This window comes from Pan paniscus, chromosome 1, assembly GCF_029289425.2.
Source record: "Pan paniscus chromosome 1, NHGRI_mPanPan1-v2.0_pri, whole genome shotgun sequence".
NCBI lineage: Eukaryota > Metazoa > Chordata > Mammalia > Primates > Hominidae > Pan > Pan paniscus.
Window position 1 is genome coordinate 116,808,119 of NC_073249.2, and position 23,288 is coordinate 116,831,406.

Here is a 23,288-nt window from a genome sequence, read left to right on the forward strand (position 1 = left end):
GGCTCCAGCCTGGCAATGCTGCATCTTGTCGCCCAGGGACATCTGTGCCCACCGTAGGGGTGCCATGAGCAGGCCCAGCCCTGTGGGAGGGAAGAGAGGGAAGGAGGCGGTGGGTGCCGTGGAAACTTGGGCTCCTGACAACTTGAGGGCTGCCACAGAAATAGCGGCCTCGGTTCCCTGAACCAGAAAGGCAAGTCAGAGGAGAAAACAGTGGTGGCATCCCTGTGAACCTGCACACCCGGCTCGTTGTGTCCCTGTCAGAGCCCAGGCCCTCCATGCCAGGGAGCCCTCTCGCTGTTGGGGGAGGGGCCCTCGCATCTCCATCGTGTTCCACAGGCTTCCCCATCCCTGTCACTTCAAGGGCCTGCTCCCTCCTGAAGGGCAGTTGCATGGAGGCCCCCACATCCCCTCTTCTCACTTCTTATGGGTCAGGTCACTTCATTCTGAGAGCAAGTGGGAGGCAGGCCCCACAAACCACTGCAGGGTGGGGGTATCCCAGTGTCCACTCTGAACAGACCTTTCCAGAAGGACATTTCTGTGTCTGCCCAAGACTGAGGGAGGTGCCGAGATGGGGACATTCCGGGCACAGGCTTTACACAACACCCCCAACCCCATGCAATAATTTGCTCTGCCCAGTCCGCCTTTTGGGGAGCCTCAGATTTCCCAGCCTCTGCCCATCCCCGACGCTGCCCTGCCATCCTATCTTTGCCGACCATGGAAGGAGCAGATCTGGACCTTACTTAGTCATTCTCTCTGCAAAATTGCATAATCTGACTCTAAAAATTGCCAGGCGCACGGCTCTGCTGTCAGGTCTAATTCCCATCAGGTGAAAGAGGAAACGTCTTGGCTGAGGCAACCTTGTTCCTCAGGCTGTGGAGGGCCCCCTTCCCGGGAGTGGCAGGAGCAGGTGGGGGCAAGATGGCTTCTGTCCCCACACTTCCCCTCAGCTGCCCCTGCGCAAGGTGTACCCCTGCTCACCCAGTGACTCACAAACCTTTGTGCTCCTGGGCTCGTTAGGTAAATGAATACACTTAATTATAGAAATTAGATGAGTCTCCGGTTCTGGCAGGAATACAGAGCGCAGAGGCTGGGTGGGAACGGCAGGTGACTCAGAGGCAGGGCTGGGAGTTTGAGGGAGAGGGAAGAAAAACTGTCGCAGAAGCAGAGGAAGCAGCGTGGAGAGCGATGCTGCAGCTCGGGGCGCAGAAGGGACACCAGGTGCCGCCAGTGGGAGTCACCACTGAATCTGGGCAGAGGCTTCCTGAGGGAAGGGCCTCCCTCGCCTAGGCAGCCCGCCCACGGCCTGCACCAAGCCTGAGGCTACAACGCTAGGGACCCCTACCTGCGCCCCAAGCCAGGGATAGAAAACATCAGGCCTCTTCTCCCAGGGCAGCACTGCCCATAGGCACTGCTCTTCCAAGGAGTCAAACCACCTTTACATCAGCAGAGATGCCCGACATAACAGCCTTGGTTCCTTGCTGGTCTGGGTGTGGGGTGGACAGACAGACAGACAGACAGGCTGTTCGGCTACTGGTTAAAGGCTATGAGGAATGGAAATACATTCACAGTGATTAAAAATATTAACATAGGCGTGGCTCCCCAGCAAGGCTGACTGGCCCCAGGCGCTCTGTGCACACATAAACGCCTGGTGGCTGAGACTGGCCCTGGTGGGACCCCGAGAGGGAGGCAAGGCCAAAAGACAGGTCCGGGGTGTGCACCTACAGCCCAGGAAGAGGCCAATATGGGGAGAAGCTCTGGGATTGCTTTCCCCTTTGCTCTCCGGTTCCAGAGCTGAACCTTTTGGGAAGCTGGGAGCTATAGAGGACAGGCTCGGGGGCCTAAGTTCTCCTCTGTCCTGACTACTCCCCTCTGCTCCCTCCTGCTGCCCGCGTGGGCCCTGGGGAGTGAGCGCTGAGGGCATGGAAGGGTGCCTGTTTGTGCACGTGTGCCCAGAGGGGAAGGTGCAGCTAAGGGGCAGATTGACCAGGGGGTGGGCCGGTGAGGGGGTGGAAGGGGGTGAGCAGGAACTTTTTCAGAGGGTAGGGAGAGCTGTATCGCGATGCCAGTGGAGACAGCCCCAGGCTGGTTCCAGCTGCTCCAACTATGTTGTTTAGACTCCGGGACTTTCCACAGCCTTGGTGAAGAAAAGGCACATGGGTCAGTGGGCGCAGCTCCACAGGGTCCACACTCCAGGAGACACTGTAGGGCGGGTGGCCCTGGGCTGGTGTGGAGGGGCCTGGCCCTCCTTGACTCTCCCTGGCCTCAGGTCTCCTGGGCTCCTGAGGACAGACTCCAGGGCCCCACACCCAGCTGACTTTTGTCCTGTCCTGCCCCCAGGTAAGCTCCCCACCAGCTCCTTGATAGCCCAGCTAGACAAAGACCCCACAGCCTCCAGCATCAGCCTTCTTGACTCTAAGAAGCCCTAATTAGCACCTGCCACCATCCTCCCAGGGAACTGACACTCTGATACATGGGCCTGTGTGGAGGAGGCCCAGACCCACTCACTCCTGGTCTTAAGCATAACCTGAGTGTGGAGAAGTGTGGCACGGTACGGCGTGGAGAAAGTTGCCGAGTGTGCATTGGGAGTTTGGCAATGTTAATTGCCACGCTTGCTTAGCAGGGCCTGTTTCCCAGCAACCCACCTGTTCCCTCTCGAAGGTCACTCTAATTGGCTGAGCTACACGCCTGTTGCCAAGAAGCAGTGTGGAGGCATCTTGAAAATAGAGCGGACAGGCCCCACAGGCACCCCAGGGATATTGGATGGTGAGATGCTGGCTCCCCTGCCCCATGCACGTGCCCGTGAAACTCCTTCCCCAGGTGCAGTCCACTCCCAGTACCTCGTGGTCCCTCCTGACTGGTACCCTCATGGCCTCTTCCACACCTATTTCCACTGAGCCCCTCACAGCCCAGGGAGGAAAGCAGGTATGCGTGGCACTCAGCTCTGTGTGCTCGAGTCCTACACAGGGACCGCTCATTCTAGACTGTCTGCTTAGCATGGTCCAGCCAGACCAAGGCTTTGGGCCTGAACAAGGACACAGTGGAAGCCACTGCCTGTTTGGGATGGTAGGCGGGAGAGAAGGCCAAATCCAGGGCCCAAGGATAGGACACGGGGGTGAACAAAGGAACATAGGCGAGGGTAGAGGTCTGAGCACCCTCCATCTGCTGCCTTTTGCTGGGGTTGCTGGACCACTTCCTTCTAGGCACCAGATCACTATTCCCATTTCTGCCAGTCCACAGAATACATGCCCAACAAAGCTGGACACACACCTCTCAGGGGCTGGTTAGGTTCAGGGTGGCCTGGGGCTTCCATGGGAAGAGTGGTACTGAAAGGTCTGGGAAAGAAACTAGAAGGTGCCCACAGAGCCTGCATGGGCTGGCCGGCCACGGGACATTGGGACATCTTCAGAGGGACAGAGGCATCACAGGCTATTCCTGTAGCTGCCACTGCCCCTTCCTCACTCAACCTAGTTTGGGTCTGGGGTTTGGGGACAGAGGGAAGTGGGGGATGGGAAATCCAGCTGGTTAAGAAGTGGCAGAGAACCTGGGGAAGAGCTCTGTTTTGGAGGGAGTCAGGGTTTATTCTAGAAATAGGTAGAACATTGAGTGAGGTTAGGTAACAGGGACAGGGCAAGAGAGACGAATAAGTGATCGAAAACTGGGTAGGAGGGCCTGGTCCTAAGACCCCTGGTTCTCAGCCACCATGGGCCCTCCACCATCCTTGATCATTCCTACCCCCTTTCCGAGGCCAGGAATCCCTAGCTCCACAGCCCAACCTCTGCCCTTGCCTTGCCGCAGGCTTGGGGCCTGGGGATGGAATTTCAGCCTTTTCCGACAAGCAGAGGATGGGCTGCTCCCTCTCTCTCCAAATACTCAGAACATTCCTCAGATGGGACCCACTCTTCCTGCCCACCTATCCCACCCCTTGGTCATCTCTGGCACTGCCTCAAGAGGACAGTCACCCTCTAGGTGCTTGCAGATGGAAGTCTGCCCATCCTGTGCTCCAGGACCCCTGGCGCAGGATGGGAGGATGCAGGGCCTGTGTGGGGCTCCCTGACTCTTGAACGTTGTTGGCACCTCGAGGGGTGACCTACTTGGGAAGCCTTAGCTGTGTTTAAGGGAGGCCTAGGGAGAGGCTGGCAGTGACCCTGTGGAATGGGGCCTGAAGGCAGCAGCGGGAACCAGAGGTAGAAAAAGAGATGCAATGGAAGCAAGGGGCAGGGACCCTGGCCTTGTGCACCCTCAACCCTCTAGCGCTGCTCTTTCCCATGGGCAGCTGGATGGGAGCCGTGTGCCCTTCTGAGATGGAGAAGACCTTTCTAATCCAGGGACTGGGAGATCAGGTACCCATTCTAAAAGTGGGGGTGCATCCAAGGCAGAGGAGATGGCGGCCACGGTCTCAGGGGAGGGGGGGACCTCAGGCTCTTGGGGGGGGACTCAGGAGACTCAGCTCTGTGGGGGCTCCCCACCTGTCCAGCTTGGGAAGCCATACCTTTCCGGACACTACCATCGGCGCAGGCATAGTCCCCAGCGCTGAGCAGGAAGCAGGCAGCTGCCTTCTTGTTTCTGTCTCGAGTGGTGGAGCGTCGCAGGGCCCGGCGCTCCTCGGGGGTGGGGGAGGAGGCCAGGGGTTGGGTGAGGCCAGCTCCCTCCTCATCAGACAGCACTGCGTTGGCATCGCCATTCTGCTTAGAGTCTGAAGGGGGCACACAGAAAGGAGGCTGCATGAGGGGCCACCTGAGCCTTGCTCATGGGTCATCTGGGGTCTCCCAGACCCAGAGTGTTACTTCCTCAACCTCAGGAGGGGCCTAGCATCTACCTGGGAGGCAGCATTGCCAGAGCCGGGGAGCAGAGGGCAAAAGGCAGGGATGCTACACTTGGTGTGAAGACTGACTTCCCTTCCAGCCTCAGCTTAGGGTCTCTCCTCAGGGATGAAGCCACAGTGCAGATGCCCTACAGCAGTGACTCCCCAAATCTGCCTGCTGACGGCTGCCCCAGGAGATCAGCCCAAAGCAGTCCACAGACTCTACTTCCTCCTTGGGTCTGGCTGAGGCTGACTCTTGGATGAGTCTGCTTTCCCGTGGAGAATACCTGGCTTGCTAGGGGGGAGGGGTGGCACGGCAAGGGTTAAACCTATAAAGTGGCGTCTATGCTTTCTCCCTGGATGACAGTAATTCTTGTTCACTAGGCATCTAGGCCAGAGTCCTGTGCCCAAAAGACCTAGAGCCCTCTGCAATTAGGGCTGACCTTTGTCTGGGGAGGATACCATGAGAAAAGCTCCGACGCAGCTCCCAAGTGCTGTGGGCTTAGTCCCCACCCCTTGCCTCTGTCAGGCAGTAGCACAGGTGAAGCTGGGCCCTTGGATCTGGAGAAGGGGGTGCTACTCTATCTGAAGACAGTGGCCCTGCCATTGGCCAGGCATGCCCTTACTGTGGCTGCTGTCAGGGTCAGGCTGAGGGCAAAGCTGATAGGGCCACAGTTAAGTGTACCTTGAGGAGCTGACCTAAGGACTTCTACATTTTAATACTGGGATTCTCTTTATACCCTGAATGGGCCTCAGAGTGCAGCTGAAATTCCCCAGGAGATTAATATTCACAAATTAGGAAGCAGTGCCGCTTTGGTGGGGGAGAAATGGGAAGCCTGATGGATGCTATTCTGTCAAGGCCTTTGGAAGACCCAGGCCCCTGACATGACCCCAGGGAATGAGTGGACCCGGGCATGTATGATAGGCACATGCCAAAGGCCATAGGTGAGTGTCCCAAGCTAGGCGCCTCTCCTGCAGGGTCAGTCCCACTTTGCCCCAGAGCTTAGCCTTAGTCTCCTGGCTCCAATCCAGCTCCCCATACCAGGAATTCCATACCTTTCCCAGGAGCCCAGCCTACACATAACAGTCAGGATGCCTTTCCCTCTCTCCAACCTAAGTTCACATTGTTGGGGATTAAGCTGTTTTCCATTTCCCAACTCCTGATTCAGGGGTGGAGATGAGCTTTCTTGGGATGGCCTTTCCCATCCTTGAGGGACAGGATTCAGATGCCCAGGCTCTCCCCTTCCAGGGCACAGATATCAGTTTCTTCCATGTTCCTCCCCTTCCCAACACTGTCTGGGCCACTCCTTCCTCAGTTCCTTTCCATCCCATGTCAAACCCTGAGCCCAGGACTCAAATCTAGCTTGTGCTGAACAGAAGGCAGCCTCCCACTGCTATTACATTATCACATTTATTAGGCCAAGATACCAGACTCGAACGTTTGCAAAGAAGTGATTCATATGTTGATGTACTTTGGAAGAACAGCTGCCCTGCTCATTGGCTAATATTGACAGTACCTGACATTTGTAATGTGGTTCTGACTTCCCAAAGTACTTTCATATCTGTCATTCATTTGGGTCTCTCAAAGTCTTGAGAGTAGGATATGATATTATTCCCATTTTACAGGTGCCTAGAGAGGGTGAGTGACTGGCCTCAGGGCACACAGCACAGTGGCCAAGATTGGATTTAAAACCAGGGCATCTAATATACAGCCCCATGTACTGCCCATCACACCCTACCCTGGGTGGAATACTCACTCCAAAGATCTGATGTTCGGGAAGCTATCGAAGACCCAGCCAGAGGATAGAGAAATTCGGCCTCAACACTTTGCCCTCATAAAGGCACATCTTATGCTTAGGGAAGCCCCACACAAAACACATGCCAAATCCCAAGGGCTGAGGTCCATTTGGAAACTCCCTAGGCCACTGGGGGAAAAGGGATTTTCCTTCCCAACCCCTAATCTCACCTGCCCGTTTCCTCTCGATCATACCCTCTTCCCGGGCAGGGGGGCTGGTATCACTGTAGGTGCTGTCCCGGGGGGAGGTCTCCTCAGACTTGCAGTACATGGGTGACTCCAGCTGGGCCGGCCGTGGCACGTGCTTCTTCCGTTTCTTGGGCAGCTTCTGCTTGGCCATGGCCAGGGAGTAGTACATGCCGAAGTTGTTGACGATGACAGGCACCGGCATGGCGATGGTGAGCACGCCAGCCAGCGCACACAGTGCCCCTACCAGCATGCCTGACCACGTCTTGGGGTACATGTCTCCGTAGCCCAGTGTCGTCATGGTGACCACAGCCCACCAGAAGCCAATTGGGATGTTCTTGAAGTCGGTGTGGTCATTACCCCGAGGGTCGGAGGGCCTGGCCCCAATGCGCTCAGCGTAGTAGATCATGGTGGCAAAGATGAGCACACCCAGGGCCAGGAAGATGATAAGCAGCAGGAACTCATTGGTGCTGGCCCTCAGGGTGTGGCCCAGCACGCGTAGCCCCACGAAGTGGCGTGTGAGCTTGAAGATACGCAGGATGCGCACGAAGCGCACCACGCGCAGGAAGCCCAGCACGTCACGGGCCGCCTTGGATGACAGGCCGCTCAGCCCCACCTCCAGGTAGAAGGGCAGGATGGCCACAAAGTCGATGATGTTGAGCAGGTTCTTGACGAAGTCCAGCGTGTCGGGGCAGCACACGATGCGCACCAGGAACTCCAGTGTGAACCACAGCACACATACGCCCTCGATGTAGGTCAGGATGGGCTCTGTCTCTACCTCCCGCCGGAAGTGCACGCTGGTGATGTTCCCTACGCGGAGGATCTCTGTCACGTTGCGGTCGATATTAAAGGCCTCATGGGTCTCCAGGCAGAAAGTGGTGATGGAGACCAGGATGAAGAAGAGAGAGGCAAAGGCCACTACCTATGGGCAGGGGAGGAGAGCAGGGGGCAGCTGTCAGACAGGGATGGATGGGCCCAGCTGGGGACGTGGACTTCTGCATGAAGGTTACCAGGAAGGGCATTCCAGAGTGAGAGGTGGGATTAACGTACGGAGTCAGGGCTGGAAGTCCCTCCTCAGAGGGTCTTTATCCATATGCTTGGGGGCTCTCAGGCAATGTTTCCCAATCTTTGTCACAAAAGATATAAGCTGCTCTTGGCTGGAAACACTGGTCAGGGATCTACAGCTGCTAGACCTGCCTTTGATAGCTCTGCCCACCTCTGACCTATCTGCATTTTAAGGCTTCTCAAGCTGCCATGGGAATCTTGTTACAATGCATTCCTGATCCAGAGGCTTGGGGCAGGTCCTGTGATTCTGCATTTGTAATAAGCACTCAGGTGAGGCTCTGTCCATGCACCACAGTTGCAGTAACTGGGCTTTAAGGCAACAGTCCTCAAAGTATGGTCCTGGACCAGAAGCATTAGGTCTCTGGTCCTTTGGTTAGAAACGCAAATTTCAAACTTGACCTAAAGCTACTGAGTGAGAAATGCCAAGGGTAAGATCCAGCAATGTTTTAACAAACCTTCTAAGTAATCCTAATGCACACTAGTTTGAAGTCCACTGTATGAAGGAATGCTCCGAGGCAGGTTGCTGCAAGGAATGACCCTGGACCACTTTCTGCTGGCTGAGCCTATTACCCATAGTCTCTTCTCCTGCCTCTCACCTTAGGATGTCCCCGCTGACTGCCTAGATGGTGAGGAAGCCCCTAAAGGCAGACAACATGCACCATGGCAGTTGAGAGGGTGGTCTGGTCAGAAGAACCAGTCTCACTCCTTCCCACAAACTGACATTTCCTGGAACTCTGAGCTCCAAAGAAAAAGGAACCACATGCATCAGCATCAGAGTGGCAGGGGCTGATCTCGACAGCTGCTGGGATCTCGGCTAGAAGGATGACAGCAGCACTCGGCAGAGGAACGGCGGCTGGGTTTAAGTGTCCAATCATTATGAATGGAGATGAAATGCATGTGTAATAACACCAATTATGGAGGCTTCATGTGTTATTCATGACGTGCCATCCACCACTGTCAGGATGCCCACTGATGGGGTCCAGTCTCATGCCTCCTGCTGCCGCCTGTCCTGCACGATGGCTGGACTGGGCTTCCTCCTTGACCAGACGGCTGAGCCTAAATAGGTGGGTAAGGGAGGTCTGTGGCCTCATGGTACCATTTGGTAATCCCCATGCCTGCCTGACCTACCCTGACTTCCACCTGGCTGTGTGGACAGGCACTGGCATGTGCCCGTCCCCTGTCCAGTGAGGACTCAGAGAGGTTTTCCTCCCTGGGAGTCTGCACTGGGATGGGGAGGGCATACCTTGTTCTTAGTACTGCAAAACACCAATGAAGAATACAAGGGGACCTGAGAAAATGAAGCAAGCAGCAGCACCTCCAGGGCTTCTGGAGCAGGAGCAAGTTTGAGGGGGAAAATCTGGGAATGAACAGTTATCAGCTGTCTCTTCTGTGCCTGGTACTGTTAAGCACTCTGTATATGCTTCAATCGCCTTCAATCCTCCCAATGACCCTGTGAGGCACGCCTCATCATCCCATTTTATGCAGGATGAACTGAACATCAGAGACGTTACACACTTGCTTAAGGTCACACAGCCTAGAAGGGATGAAAACCAGATTTGAACTCAGAACTGTTTAACTTCAAAGGCTGTACCTTTTCGTCATACCACAATGTTTTCACCACCTCCCAGGCAGGGTCAATTCACAGGCCTGGGAAAGCCATCTCTGAATCACTGATCCTGTTCCCAGTTAGCTCCCTGATGACTGCTATTTCACCCGTGGGAAAGTGTGCCTCAGGCTTAGGACAGGTCCCCCATCACACACCTCACTGTACCTCATTCGCACTTTAACTTGGATGGGTTGATCAGAAACAGCATGGAAGGAGAAGGCTAGGTCCAGGGGGTGAATGGAGATGAAATGCATGTGTAATAACAATTACACAGACACACTTTCCCAATTTTATGACACTGCTGGAGTTTTTCCTGCTTGCTTCTCCCCAGTGAAGGTAAATTTAAGTTCCTTTTCTAGCCTCATTCTTCCTCCTCTGAGAAAGGGGCTGCCAAGTCAATGCAGGCTGATATGGGCAGTAAGTAAATGGCTCCAGCCTGTGGGCTCTCCAAGGCCATCCCTAGGTGGGCTGGCAAAAGTGCCTGTCCGTGGCCGTGGCCATGCCAGGAATCCAGTCCTGGCACCACCCTCTCTCCTGAAAAACAGAGTGGTTGAGGTAAGGGGCAGGGACAGCATATCCCAATTCTGCCAGGAACCATGGGAAGCAGAAGCTGGCTCTCTGAGGAAAAGTTAGCCAGGAGAGTAGGCCCACCTGGGAGACTGAGCGTGAAGTTAATTAGTGACTTGGAAAAACAAGTTCAGGAAGAGCTGCCAAGAGGGTGAGCAGAGGGAGGGAGGGAGGGAGGGAGGGCGGCATGGCCCTGGCCATCCTCTCATAGCAGGGCCAGGGAGCCTGCCTTGCTACCCTCCTCAACTGCCACCACCATGGGCTCATTCTGCAGCAGGCAAGAGAGTCCTTCAGGCCCCGCGGGCACCAGCCACATCCTGGATTAGGGAACAACCCCCTAGATTCCTGTCTGTCCATTCACCTTTGCTTTTTTTTCAAAACACAGAACTGTTCCATCTACTATTAACTGCTACCCCTCACCTCCACCCCGAGAAGAGGAGGGGAGCTAAAGAGTGGTCATGTGTGCCCATTTTTTAAGTGAAATAGAGGCACAAGAGAGGGCAGATGATTTGCTCAGGATCACACTGAGGCCAAGTCTCCTGACTCTCAGCTCAAAGCTCTTTCCAATTGGCCCCTCTGACCGAGCAGGTAGGTATAATCCCCTCCTCCTTTGTTGAAACCTTGGTGGGGCCTCAATCTCCACTGTGGCCTCTCCAGGGCTGGGGCAGCAGGCACTCAGCAGGCCCCAAGAAGCCCTCACTCCCCAAGGAGACAGAGATGCGGCCTGAGCTGTGGCACCTTGCTCCAGGTGGGTCCTGAGGTTACAGGTTCCCCTTCAGGGCCCAAATTATTCCTTTCTGCCCTATGTTGCTCCCCAAACTGAATTATTTCATAAGTGGTTGACCCTGCTTGCAAATGGTGCTTTTCACCAGGCCTTCCCCTCTGTGGGCAGGGATACACCGCTCCCTTGACTAGGGCTTCCTAGCACTAAAGGGGGCCAAGGGAAGAAGAGGTGGTTGCAGCAACACCACCCTGCTTAGAGGCCAAAGCCTCAGCCTTGAGCCTTCTATTCATTCCCCACTGGACCATCCTGCCATCCTACAGAGCTGGCAGTGGAGATCCGAGCCTCCCTCTCATGGGCCCCTGTGCTGACAGACTAAGGGCAGAGAACAGCTAAGGAACCCTACACTAGAAGCCTTGGGCCCGGGTTTAGACTTCTGGGATTCCTCATCCTGGCCCTGCCACTCAACCAGGTAAATGAATGGTAACTTCTGCACCTGTTTCCTCTATATAAAATGGGGACAGTACTAGTACCCCCTTCACAGTGTTACGGTAGGATTAAATGAGCTTCTACATGGTAAATGCCTGGCACCCAATAGGTGCTCCATAAAATGGAGATAAGAGTTGAGGAGGGTTAGGGTCCTCTGTGTGCAGCTTTTGAAGGTGAGCCGAATCTGGAGCCAAAATACCACAGAATCTTTGCTTTTTAGAAGTGAAAAACGGAGACTGAGAAAGTTATCCAGTTCAACTCCATTTCTGCTGTTTTACAGATGAAGAAACTGAGGCCCAGGGAGGAGTGCTTGTCCTGATTTTCATGGCTGAAGCTGCTAGTTCTTTCCACTACAAAGGGCATGGATTCTGCTGGAAGGCAAAACTTCCCAAGTAGAAAACTGCCGGTGAACTGGCTCCACCAGGGGCAGCTCCTCTCCTGCTGGGAGGATGCAGGAGGGTCTCAGCACCCTGGACAGCAGGCTCCCGTCCTCTAAGCGCCCCCTGGGCTCCTGTGTCCTGTTGAAAACTCACCCCTCTCCAAAGGCCCAGTTGTTCAGCCCTATTACCAGCCTCCTCCACCAACCCCACTGTAGGACTGTCCCTAGAAATGTAAAGCCACACACTTCTGGGTTCAAGTTGGGCTCTGCTACTGACTGCATATGAGACCTACATGAGTTCCTTAACCTCTCCAAGCCTTAAGGTCTTCATTTATAAAATGGAAAAGGGAGCGCCTACCAAGTACAAGACACCGTGTTTGGGAAAATACCAGACAACCACCCTTGCCCCTGGGACCTTACATTCTAGTGGAGGCCGACTTTAACAAATAAACAAGCAAAATACACAGTATGTCAGGTGATCTAAGGGTTAGGAAAAAAAATAAAGAGAAAAAGGAGATAACGGGTGGGAGGATAGGGGAGTTGTTTCCAATAGAGAGGTCAGGTAAGGCCTTAATGACAAGGTGACACCTGAACAGCCCTGAAGAGTGAAGGAGTGAGTCATACGAAGAACCAGAGAGTTCGAGGCAGAAGGGATGAGTAGTGCAAAGGTCCTGAGGCTACAATCTGCTTGCTATGTTTGAGGGGATGAGGGTAGTATCTACCTGGTACAGTTGTTTTGAGGATGCAAAGAAATGATACTTGTAAAACTCAGCACAAAGCCTAGAGCATTCCAGGAATCTGGCACAGGCTGGGTCGAGGGGAGAGGTGACAGACACCAATCATTGGGAACTGCATACAATCAGCGGGGGCAGGGGAGGAGAGCCCAGGAAGAAGGGCCAGGGAGACAGATGGACAGATAAACATAAGGAGACTCAGGCCCAAAAACCTATATTAAGGATGAAGTGTAGGAGAAGGGAAAATTGAGAACACAGCCAAAGACACTGGCAGAGTAAGATCTGTGGGGATGGGGTGAGGGACTGAGGGACTGAGCCTTCCAGGGAAGCAAGATCCTCGTGCCCAGGCAGTGCTGGAAGACAGTGGGGCAGTCCTGGGGGTAAGAGGCAGGAAATGAGAGGGTCTGCCAAACAAAGCATCTCTGAGCTATCCCTGGCTCCTGGCTGAGGGCCCGCACTAAGGCCTAGGTCCCAGTAGAGAAACATCCCCTCGTCTCCCCTCCATGGGTGCCCCTAGGAACAGGACCTGGCCCTGCCCCCACCCCATGCTGAGCCAGGACCTTCTGGTCCCAGTGTCCAGAACCCACCTCTACCTATGCTCACCCTCCGATGAGCCAGCACTTGGGGCCTCTCAGGGCCTCTGGGTTGCCCAGAACGGATGAGTCCCTACCCCAGAAGGAATTCAGTCTAGCCCGGATCACTATCCAAGAACCCACTATTCAGTCAAATGGAATTCCTGGTTATTGCCCACCCAGGCCCCACGCTGTCCAAGCTCTGCTTGAGCTGGTCACCTGACCAGAAAATTCCCCCTTTCCCTAACGCTGCATATGGTTTAGCTCTACCCACATGGAAATTTTATTTATTTATGTATGTATTTATAATGTGCCTCTTTGAAAAAATTATTTAAGGCACTAAGTCAGTATCCTACAAGGCCCACCCAATTCAACTTCTATTTCCTTGTGGAAGCCTCTCTGAACACCTCCTACACCTCATCCCACATAGAGGTGGGATTTATTGATTCCTCCTCTCACTTCCTATTGAACTTTATTTTCTTATGACTCCTGTGGCACCTCTCATGATCCGTCTTGTATTACTGTTGCCATTTCTTGTCACCTAATTTCCCTTGACTGCCACTTACTCTACCCGACTTGGCTTTTGTCAGGAGCAGGGGCCCCCTCTGACTCATCTTTGGATTTCTAGAACCCCACATGTGTATGGTAAGTACGCAGTAAGTGTTTTCTGAATGACTGGGGCCAAGGTGACCCCCTGCTCTCTCTCCTGGTCCTGATGAGCCTGTCAGAAGAAGAGGTCATCAGCTCCACTGACTGGGACAAAGTGACAAGGGTATATGCCCAGTAATACCTCTAGGTACTGGGGCCCTAGGACCTCTGCTGCCCTCCAGAGTGAGCCAGGTCCACTTCCTGATAAGGACCCTTGCTAGGGGCCAGGTGACCACCCCTTAGCCTGAAGAAAGTTCCAGCAGGGAGCAGGGCCAGAGGTCATGGCAAGTCAGTTACGCACAGGGAATGAGGGTTGCACAGAGCTCTGGTGCCCAGCATCCGAGGCTGACACTGCCCATGGGTGGGGGTGAAGGGCCCAGGGTCTCCTACCCTCAAGGCCAAGCTGCCTGGCTCTGCTCCTGCCTGCCTGCTCTTCCCCCAAGTCTCCAAAATAGCTCGTTTATTTTCTCCCCTTCCCCTACTCCACACCCCACCCCTAATGTGACAACCAGAAACACCTCAGCATTCAGAGACAAGATGTTCAGAGACAAATGTTGATCTGTTCAGAACAAGAGAAGAAAACAAACCCAAGAGGAAACTGGGAGGTTGCCCTGCGGGCAGGGTCTGCAGGGAGTCCTGCAGCCTTCAGCCCGGCCCCTGCCTGCTCCTCAGGAAGGAGGTGGAGGGGCTGCCCCGGGCAGGCTTGGCACTGCCCTCCTGGGGAGCTCAGAAAGCCAGGGTACCGCCCTCCTGGGCTCAGGTTCCTGGCTCACCCTAGCTCAGAGGGCACAGCATCAGTGAGTCCTGGCCCTCACTTCAAAGCCTGTCGTGATCACTGACCTGTCCCCCAGGCAATGCCCAGACCAGAGAAGCCAGGGAACTTCAGAAGCGGGCAGGCAGGAATGCAGCTCTGCTCCTTTCCTAGAAGGCCTTGGTTTCATGCTCTGCCTGGGCCAGGGAGCTTCCCTTAGTCTTTTCTCCCAGCCATGCCTCCCTTCATTTTTCCTATGGAAATCCCACAGTGAGAAGAGAGGTTAGACTTGACCAATTCTAGGGAGTGAGAAGTAAAGGAACAGATAAGAGCAGAGTGGAGGAAGAAGCTCTCCAGTGAGGGGCCACCCTCTGGAAACCAGAGATCCTCTCTGGGCAGGAGCCAGAGGCCATAGGAGGAGCACAGACTTAGACTGATGTGACCTAGGTGTGGATCCTAGTTCTACCACAAGTGGTGCGACCTTGAGAAAGCCCCACCAGGCCTGTTTCCTTATCTGTATACTGATACACAGATGTTAACAATACCTGCCTCACCTAGGCCAGATGAGTAGTAGCAGAAAGCACAGGCCAAGCCTCCCACATAGTAACTGACACTTAACAAAGGGGAAGACCCTGCTGGAGCTGCCTTCCTGGAGCAGGGAGTTCCTGTGGGCCCCCTCCTCTACTCAAAAGGGAAACATCACAGGAAGAATGTGCTGATTTAGCCAAAGGAGAGGAACTGTAATCCTTAATAAGGCTGATAGCTGAGCTAAAGCCAGCCCTGCCCTGGAGACCTTGGAGACTAGGGTAGGGGAAGGGCATCCTGGCCCCATTCTCCAGGCCTCTTGTCTGCTCTCAGAAAAGAAGGTGCAGGTTTCTAAAGTTTCGGATGCTGCCAAACCTCCACTGGGCCCCCTGAGGCTGTGAAGTCTCCATGGTGAGCCTTCATTCTGCCCTGCCCCTCATGCCTGTTCCCAGCTCAGGCCACAGAAACGGAACCACAGCAGCAGCTGCCCATGGGCCCAGCACAGTGGAGCAGGGGTGAGCATCCCAGTCCAGGAGCCTGCCTGAGCAGAACAGCTCCTTGGGCCAGGCCTGTAGCTAGGCAACAGGCTCTCATAATCAGCTCAGTTCACTTTCCATTTGTATCGTTTTGCTCCTGTCATAATGCACTACTCAAATGACCAGGTTGCTGTGTGCGAAAGGACGCCTCAGGGCAGAGCACTGCTCCTCTCTCCCTCTTCGCCCACCACCCCACAGTGCTGCGGGCCCTTCCAGGGAGGAGGTAGCTGTGAGTGAGGGAAGGTAGCACATATACCCGGGGGAACAGGGCTGGGAAGGATGGGACAGTGTGACAAGCCAGGGGCAAATGGAGGGGGGAAAGTGCAGCCCCAGAACTCCCCGCATGGCATAGTACCCTCAGGCCTGGAGGGGTAATACAGTAAGTCTTCCTTCTGACGTCTCCATCTGCCCCTGGGTTTTCTGATGCCATCCACAGGAGGTACAGAACCTCAGAAGGACATTTCTCAGGCTACAGTAAGAAACAAGCTCTCTGCCTCAAAAACAGCCTAGTTCAGTGGAAAGAAGGTGTTATAATCACAAGAGCAAGGGCTTGGGAGTCAGGGACTCTGGCTTTGATTCAAAGCCTGGCCACTATCTGGCTGTGTGATCTCAGGCAAGTTGTTTACCTTCTCACAGCCTCAATCTATTAAACGGGGATAATCACCGGGTTTTAAGTTTATTGGGAGGATTAGAGATTAACGTAAAGTATATACAGCAATGTATCTGTCTGGGGTGCTCAATAATGAGCAGTTATTCATTAATTTGTAAAAATTATGTATTCCCACTTGTGTGTCCCGGGAGCAGGTGAGGGTTGCCTTTGCCTGGGCTCCTGAGCAGGAGGCAAGTCCTCTTTTAGTGCATGTGTTGGCCAGAGCTCCATCCAGATATTCACATCAGGATGAACAACCAGAAGGCTGGAAACTAGGGGTGGTTTCCTGGCTCTGCTATTAGTTAAATGTCTTTGGCAAGAAACTTAATGTCTCTGAATCCTGGTTTTCTCAATGTTTAAATGGAAGAATTAACCTTGCTCCATCATAAACTTCAAGACCTCAGCTGGAATGCCTGGGCTGATGTGATTCCATGTCAAAGGGGCAAAGCACCCTGGGTTCCTGGAAGACTTCCAGGGGCAGGCCAGGCTCTGAGCTTACTCAAAGAGGCCCCCTGGCTTGGCCATTCAGCAGTGAGTTAGGAAGAAAATAAACTCAATGATATGTGGGGTGCCACCTGGAATTCCAGAGGGGAAGAAGAGCAGGTGAAAAGCCCCCAGAAGTCCCAGAATGCTCAGAAATAGGGCCTAGCTCCCCTAACCACCTCATCTCATCCCTGCTTCCCTGGTTTGTCCCCTTTCCCCATCTCTATCTCTATCTCTCCTCCCCGACCCCCAACTTTGAAAGAGTCTGAATGATGTGTGCCTGCTCTCTCTCCCCTAATACAGACAGCCAAGTGCTAACACTAGCAAGGTTAGTGACCTACATGAGAAGCCTGTAGAACTCACAGCAGACCCAGGCCAGGGGCATCACTATGCCCTCACCTTCTTAGCCAGTCTCAGGGCTGCAAGGAAAGAAACCCAGACAGTTGCCTCTAGCTTTGTTGTCAGTCCTGAGAAAGATCCCTGCCTTCTCGTGGCTGCCTGCAGCCCCAGCCCGGTATGCCATGGCCCCTGAGACCTCTGCTCTTCCCTTCTCTTCCAGGCAGAAGATGCATCTGCCCTGGCCTGGCATTTATGCCAGCCTGGCTTTTCCCTGCAGGCCTGTTCCCCAATTCCCTATCCTGCCTTCTTCTATGACTAGGAAGGAGTCCAGCACAGGGGTGCTGGGAAAGGGAGGGTGCTCTGAGACTCATTAACATGACAATTTGGGATGCTGGAGGAACCAACCAGGTTCCACAGCAAGCAGCAGTCCCCAGACCTAACAAGTTATACATTGCTCTTTCCTGTCTCCCAGACAGACCCCAGCCAGGCTTTAGGCTGCTGACCATGAGATCCGACACCAGCCCCCAGAGTTTTCTTTCTTTAAAGAATCTAAAGCCATCCTTCAGGGATTTTTTTTTTTTTTTTTTTTTTTTTTTTTTTTTTTTTAGCTGTCCAAGCATAATGGGGGAAGCACCATTATGCTCGTTCTCCCCTTTCACCTAAAGGGGTTAGGGAAACTGGATTTACTTGGGGAGGAGGTGGTAGGTCTTGCCTAAATCAACCTGTGCTTCCCCCTTCCCTCATACACCCATTTCAAGCAGTAACCTGAACCAGGGCTTTCTGGAAAGACAGTTTGTGCTGCAGCAGAAAGAAAAGAAGCGGCAACAAAAATCTGGTATCATCACCAGGAAGCCTGTGGCTGGCCACTGGCCGTGGGAGCCTGCAGAGCCTAGAACACTAGGCCCTTCGTGTTTAATTCTCCTCTCACCCCAGCTGAGGCCAGGACATCCCAGGTGTGCAGGAAGCCTCAGGGGCATGGTATCCTCCCTGGCAGAAAGAATGCCTTTCTTAAACCTGGAAAGGAGGCCGGATTGTGGTCTCAGCTTTGCCTCTTCTGCGCTTAAGATGCTGAAGCCTATATCCTCCTCTCTGAAGTGCATAGTTGTGAGCACACTGAGCTGCTGGGAGGATGTAAACGAGGTGGCACGGCATGGAAGCATCTAACAAAACCCACCCTAGTTTCCTTCCTCTCAACCCTGCCTGCCCCCATTAGAAGGCCAAATTCCAGCTCTTCCAGGACCGTAGTCCTGTGTGGAGTGGAGGGCAGCTGAAGATAGGGCAGCCTGTGCAGACCAAAGAAGGGGGTGGAGGAGCTGAGCTGGGCACCCCACTCACTGGAGGGGATGCGGCAAAGCAGGCAGCTGGGACTGGGTCCAAGTAGTAAGTCAAGTGTGTGCAATCTCCTGATGGAGCGTGCAGGGGAGAGGGTGGGAGTGTGTAATTCCCCTGCGAGCCACGGAGGGGGGTTGAGAGGAAGGCGGGAACAATCTGCGGTGGTAAGGTAAGTCAGGCTCGGTCCCTGCTCCTCCCGGCCCCTACCCACCACCCACCACGGACCCCTTGCAGACCCAAGATGGGGAGACACGGGCTCCTGCCACTCACCCTAGCGGCCCGGGAGGAGTAGGGATCCTCGAAGAGCGCCCACATGCGGGGCTGCCAGCCGCGGCAGCCCCCAGACCCGGCGCCATGGCCCGCGCCTCCCTCGTGGGGGCCCAGTCGCTGCAGGGCCAGCTCCCGCTCATCGTCGCCGGCCTCGTCGCTGGGCCCCGCGCCGCTGCCACCTCCGTCTGGGCTCTCGAAGATGTCGAGCGCCTCCTCGGCGTCGCGGTGCTGCCGGTAGGTCATCCAGCAGCAGGGTTCCACGTCGGTCTCGTCGATGCCCCAGAAGGTGAGCTCCTCTTCGAAGAGCGGCCCGCACACGTCGGCGGGGCAGTGCAGCTTGCCGGTGCGGTAGTAGTTGAGCACGTAGGCGAAGACGCCCGGGTGCCTGTCGAAGAAGAACTCGCAGCCCCCGCCGCCGCTGCTGCCGCTGCTGCCCACACCGCCGCCATCGGTCTCGGGCCGGCCCCCGCCGTCGGGGTCGGCCAGCCAGGCGAGGCGCGTTCCCGGTAGGGTGCGCAGGGTGCTGCGGTAGGTCTCATGTCGCGTGCCGCCCACGTTGATGATGATCTTCTCCGACGCCTCGCCCTTGGCCATCTCCTCCTTCAGACATGTTTTGGACGGAGGCTTGTTCCCCGACTTGCGCCCGCGGTAGGAGGAGACACACACCGAGCTGATCATAAGAAGCGCTGCGGGGCTCCGGCTTGGGGCGGCCGCTGCCCTCCAAACACCCTTCCCGAGGAGGCACCGTCAGACGGGGGAGGGGGAGGAGACGAAGAGGAGGCAGGAGGCGGTGGCGGCCCCCTCTGCGGCTTGGCCCTGCCCCTGCCTATCCCCCTAGGACGCGGAGCGGGAGGAGTTGGATTTCTCCGGTACACAGGTGGTTGGGGTTAGGGCAGGAAGCTCCGGAGAGAGGGAGGTGGAGAGAGGGAGGACCCGGGGAAGTAGAAGCAAGCACACACGCGGTCCCCCGCTACAACGGGACACACAAACGCTCTGGGCCGGGGACACGCCCCCGCCTTCACCCCGACCAAAGACGAGGAAGCGCACAGTCCACGCGCACCGCGAAGGTCCGGGGCGCTCGCGCCCACACGGGCCACCCTCCGGCTCCAAGACCGCACCAAGCCCCGGAATAGCCGGCTTCCCCGCAGCGGCGGCAGCGCAGCAGCAACAAGTCCTCCGAGCGGCTGCCGGGGCCAGGCCGACACTCTCACGGCAGCTGGAGCTCCGTGGGCCCGGGCTGCTTGCGGTCAACACGAGGCGGCGGCGGCGGCATGTGGCCTCTTCCCCCCATTCATAAATCCAGGGCCGGGCGAGGAAGGCAGGCGGGGCAGAGCAGAGCGCGGCGGCCGGGCGGGCGGGGGCTGCGCAGGGCGAGGCGGCAGCTGGAAAACAAGCGCGCCCGCAGGAGCGAGCCTCGGGTCCTGCGTCCGCGGCTGGGAGCTGCGCCGGACCGGGCGCAGCGATGCGGGGGCCGCGCTGGGGCGGGGGTGCCTCAGACGGGGCGTCCTGCGCGGAGCCGAGCCTGGGGGGCGGGGCCGCTCTGGGGAGCCGGGCTCTGGGCACTGGCGAAGGTGTACCGGGGGCGGCGGCCGAGCGGCCAAGGACACCTGCAGGCTTCCCGGGCCCCGCGGAGAGGGAGCCTCAGCGCAACGCCCCGGCGCCTGGTTCCTGCGATCTGGCGGCGCTGGGAGCCACGCCATCTACGCGTCTGCCCATCTCCGGGCGGGGCGCCGGCCTTGGCTCGCGCGCGGCAGGGGGCGGGCGCGAGGTGGCATAGGGGAGGGGGCGCCTCGGCGCCGGCGGGCTGGGGCCCTAGGGGCTCATGGTCTCCCTCCGGCGCTGGCAGCGGCCGCCACGCCCCAGTGGCGCCTTTTCCTCCGGGGCCCCGCCTCGCCCAGACGCGCCCTTCGCGGGGCGGGGTGGGCGGGGCGCGGCGCAGCGCGGGGCCGACCCGGCTCACTGCAGGCCCTGGCGACCGAGCGCAGTCTTCCTCCCCGGAGCCGAGCCCCAACCAAGCGCGTCACCTCCTCGCCGCCAGTGCCCAGCCCAGCGCGCCGCCCCTGCGCGCCTCCGCCGGCAGCCCCTCCCGCCCCCCTCAGCCCTGCTCCGCGCCTCCCCCGGGCCCGCAGCTCCTCCCACCGCAGCCCGCTGACACCGAAGCGCTCTCGACCCCTGACCTGTAACCTCCGCCCGGCTCTTCTTGCTTCGTCCCTCGCCCCCTCCCCGCCAAGCTGGTCGCACTGTTGCCGTTTCACTGCGGCTGACGGAAGGCCAAGGAAGAAAGAGGGTAGAGACGCTGTCGCGAAGATCAGGCTGCCCTCTCCTTTCCCAGGGACCGTGTTGGGGCCTTCTGACCACCCCGCCCCGCATCCTGCGCCTCGGAGGCCCAACGTAGCCCAAGACACCCATGGTCTTGATGCTCTCCGCCTCTGTCCCAGCCACCAAAGCCCCCGCGATGGAATGGGGGACGGGGTGGCCTTGGGCAGAGAAGCGCTTCTTGTGCCGGATGGAAGGAAACCGTAGCTCTGGCTGTGTTCATCGCGAAATGTTTTATGGATGTGGAGTGGGTGGGTGGCCCTGAAAAGTCATTAGTTAAAGCCTTTGCTCGTCATTGCTCTGGGGTCCACATAGGAAATGCCTGTGTCCTGCCTCATGACCCCCTCCTGTTTCTACTCTTATTCTACCCATTACAATTTGACTTTGCCTGTGTATATGTCTCCTCTCCCCTCCCTAACCCTGAGCTCCTGCAGGCGGCATTGTGCTTTTTCATCTTGATAGCTCCCACAGTGCCTGCCTCTGAGAACATGTTTGCTAAGTGATTGAGAAGCTGCCATACCCAAAACGTAGGCACCAACAGGACTTTACTGGCCCTATCCCAAGAGCAATTTCCAGATTCATTTGTTTTTGTTAAGTCCAGAACCTATTTTACATCTTCATATTAATCCCCATTGGGTTTTTTTTTTCTTTTTTACAGCTTCAGGCAGCCTCCATGCCTGTCTGGATGATGTAAAGAGATCTTGAGGCAGAAATGAAAGGTGAATGACACACCTGCCCTGGACACCTGTGCACCTTCCCAGTTCCAGATCAGGCAGTACCTAGCTCAACTGAGAAAAACAAGACAAGGGCCTATGTGTGTCTCAGGAAAGGTTAAAAGCTCAGTGCCAATGCAAGGGATTTTTACAAGCAAAAGTCTCGTTATTAATGAGGCCAGAAAACCAAAATGACAATGATCTTTGATGATCTGTACTGATACGCAGGGGAGGTGAGTTAATCAGAAACACACATTTACTGGCACCCCCTTTGTGCCCAGTCCCTGCTCCTCGAAACTGATGTTTGTATTTCAGAGTTTAGCTGTCTTTGAGTTTGCTGCAGTGAAAAGAAATATCCCAAGTGTGACTGGGAAGAGAAGACCCGGGACAGCCAGAAACTGGAGTGAGGAAGAAAGAACCACAGAATATTAATGCAATGAATAACTTTCAAGTCCTATCTGGTCCGTGTCCTGGCAAAGTCCCTTGGGGTCTCTCCCCTGCTTTCCGTTCATCAGGATGACTGAGCTCAGTAATTGTAAGAAAGGGAGTGTAGTAGGCAAGGGGACAAAACCCATAGTATCCCACCCCTGATTGACTTATTAACTCAATGAACACTTATTGAATACCTACGATATGCCAGAAGCAGTTCCGGGCACTGGAAATACATCAGTGAATAAAACAGCCACTCATCCTAGTAAATCTGCCCAACTGGTGCTTCCACTCTGCAGTGCTTGTGGATAGTGATGAGCACCTGGGGAGATGGGTAAAGGGAGAAAGCTGCCAGGGAAAAAGGAGGCCAAGAGGGAAGGGAGGAAGATCAGAAAGTTGGGACGCGGGCATGGGAACCTAGGAAGAGCTGACAAAAACAGAGGGCCCAGCCTGAGAGAGGCAGCTGGGTAAAGGTGCATGGGACCAGGGCTCCCAGCTCTGTGCACTGACCAGCTCGGGAGAGGGGAGCTCAGCCTCAGTCCTGAGGCCTCCAGAGAATGCCTCACCCTTGCTGAAGGTTTATTCTAGAACTCTGGGCTCACCTGTTACGTGTACCTCTCTGAGGGAGTCGATATGCTGCAGTTAGCACTATGGGACTTGTCCCCATCATTTCTTTGTGTGAGGTCTTGGTGTTCCCTCAAAACACAGAGCTGGGGAAGGATAGGAGAGCCCCCTGCCCAGGCTACTGTGACACAGCCTACCATGGATGTGAGGGTGCTGCCCTCTGGTGGTGCTAGAACATCCTGGCTCCAGACCTCGCCCTGAGCTCTGGGGGCTGTGATGTGGGCAGATGGGGTGGCAGCAGATTCTGGGCTTCTTGTTGATGCCAGGACCTCAGGTACATCTTCTAGCCTAACTCTGCCATTGGGACTCTGCCTACTCCCTCCCTTCTTCATTCCTCCAAGACCTTGATACCTGACAGGCTTAAGCAAGACCACAAAGCAGCCACTATTGGAAATTCCTAGTTCCCCAAGCTTCTTTCCCTCATTTTCACCTTTTCTCTTCTGTCCTCTCCTGAATGCCCTGGTTTCTTCAGGCTGTCAGGGAAGAGCACCTGTCTGAAAGCCAGTTCACAGAAGGTGTCAGCCACAGCGGGTTTCCCTCATCATGGGTGAGGGTGTGGTGAAAGAATAGGAAGAGAGGGCCATGGGAGATTCTAAAGGGGCACCGATGGAGGCTGTCAAGCACCTGCACCCTTTCCAGGCCCCCCCTCCACCCGCATAATAAGGTCCTCACCCTCTGAGTGCCGACGCTGACCCTGTCCGTAGAAGCTGAAAGCCTGAAATCAAAGCCGTTTACCCTTCCCCTTTCCCCACTGGGAG

At 55.8% G+C, this 23,288-nt stretch overlaps 1 protein-coding gene across 6 annotated transcripts in view; it reads right to left on the minus strand.

Annotated features, from left to right (window-relative positions):
- Positions 1–20,447, minus strand: part of KCNC4 (potassium voltage-gated channel subfamily C member 4) — a 125,473-nt gene extending 105,026 nt beyond the window's left edge. For 4 of the 6 annotated variants that reach the window (XR_010112829.1, XM_014346825.5, XM_034933311.3 and 1 more), the window contains exons 1-3: positions 18,449–20,438; positions 6,768–7,704; positions 4,490–4,693 (exon numbers count right to left, since the gene is read on the minus strand). Coding sequence is in view for 5 of the 6 variants with exons in the window: in XM_014346825.5 (XP_014202311.2) it covers positions 4,490–4,693; positions 6,768–7,704; positions 18,449–19,126 (1,819 nt within the window). In the remaining variant the exon portion in view is untranslated. Of the gene's footprint in view, positions 1–404; positions 2,135–4,489; positions 4,694–6,767; positions 7,705–18,448 lie in introns of those variants that run through there. The other 2 variants (XM_034933315.3, XM_034933302.3) reach the window with 2 other exon arrangements.
- Positions 20,448–23,288: the final 2,841 nt, after the last annotated feature.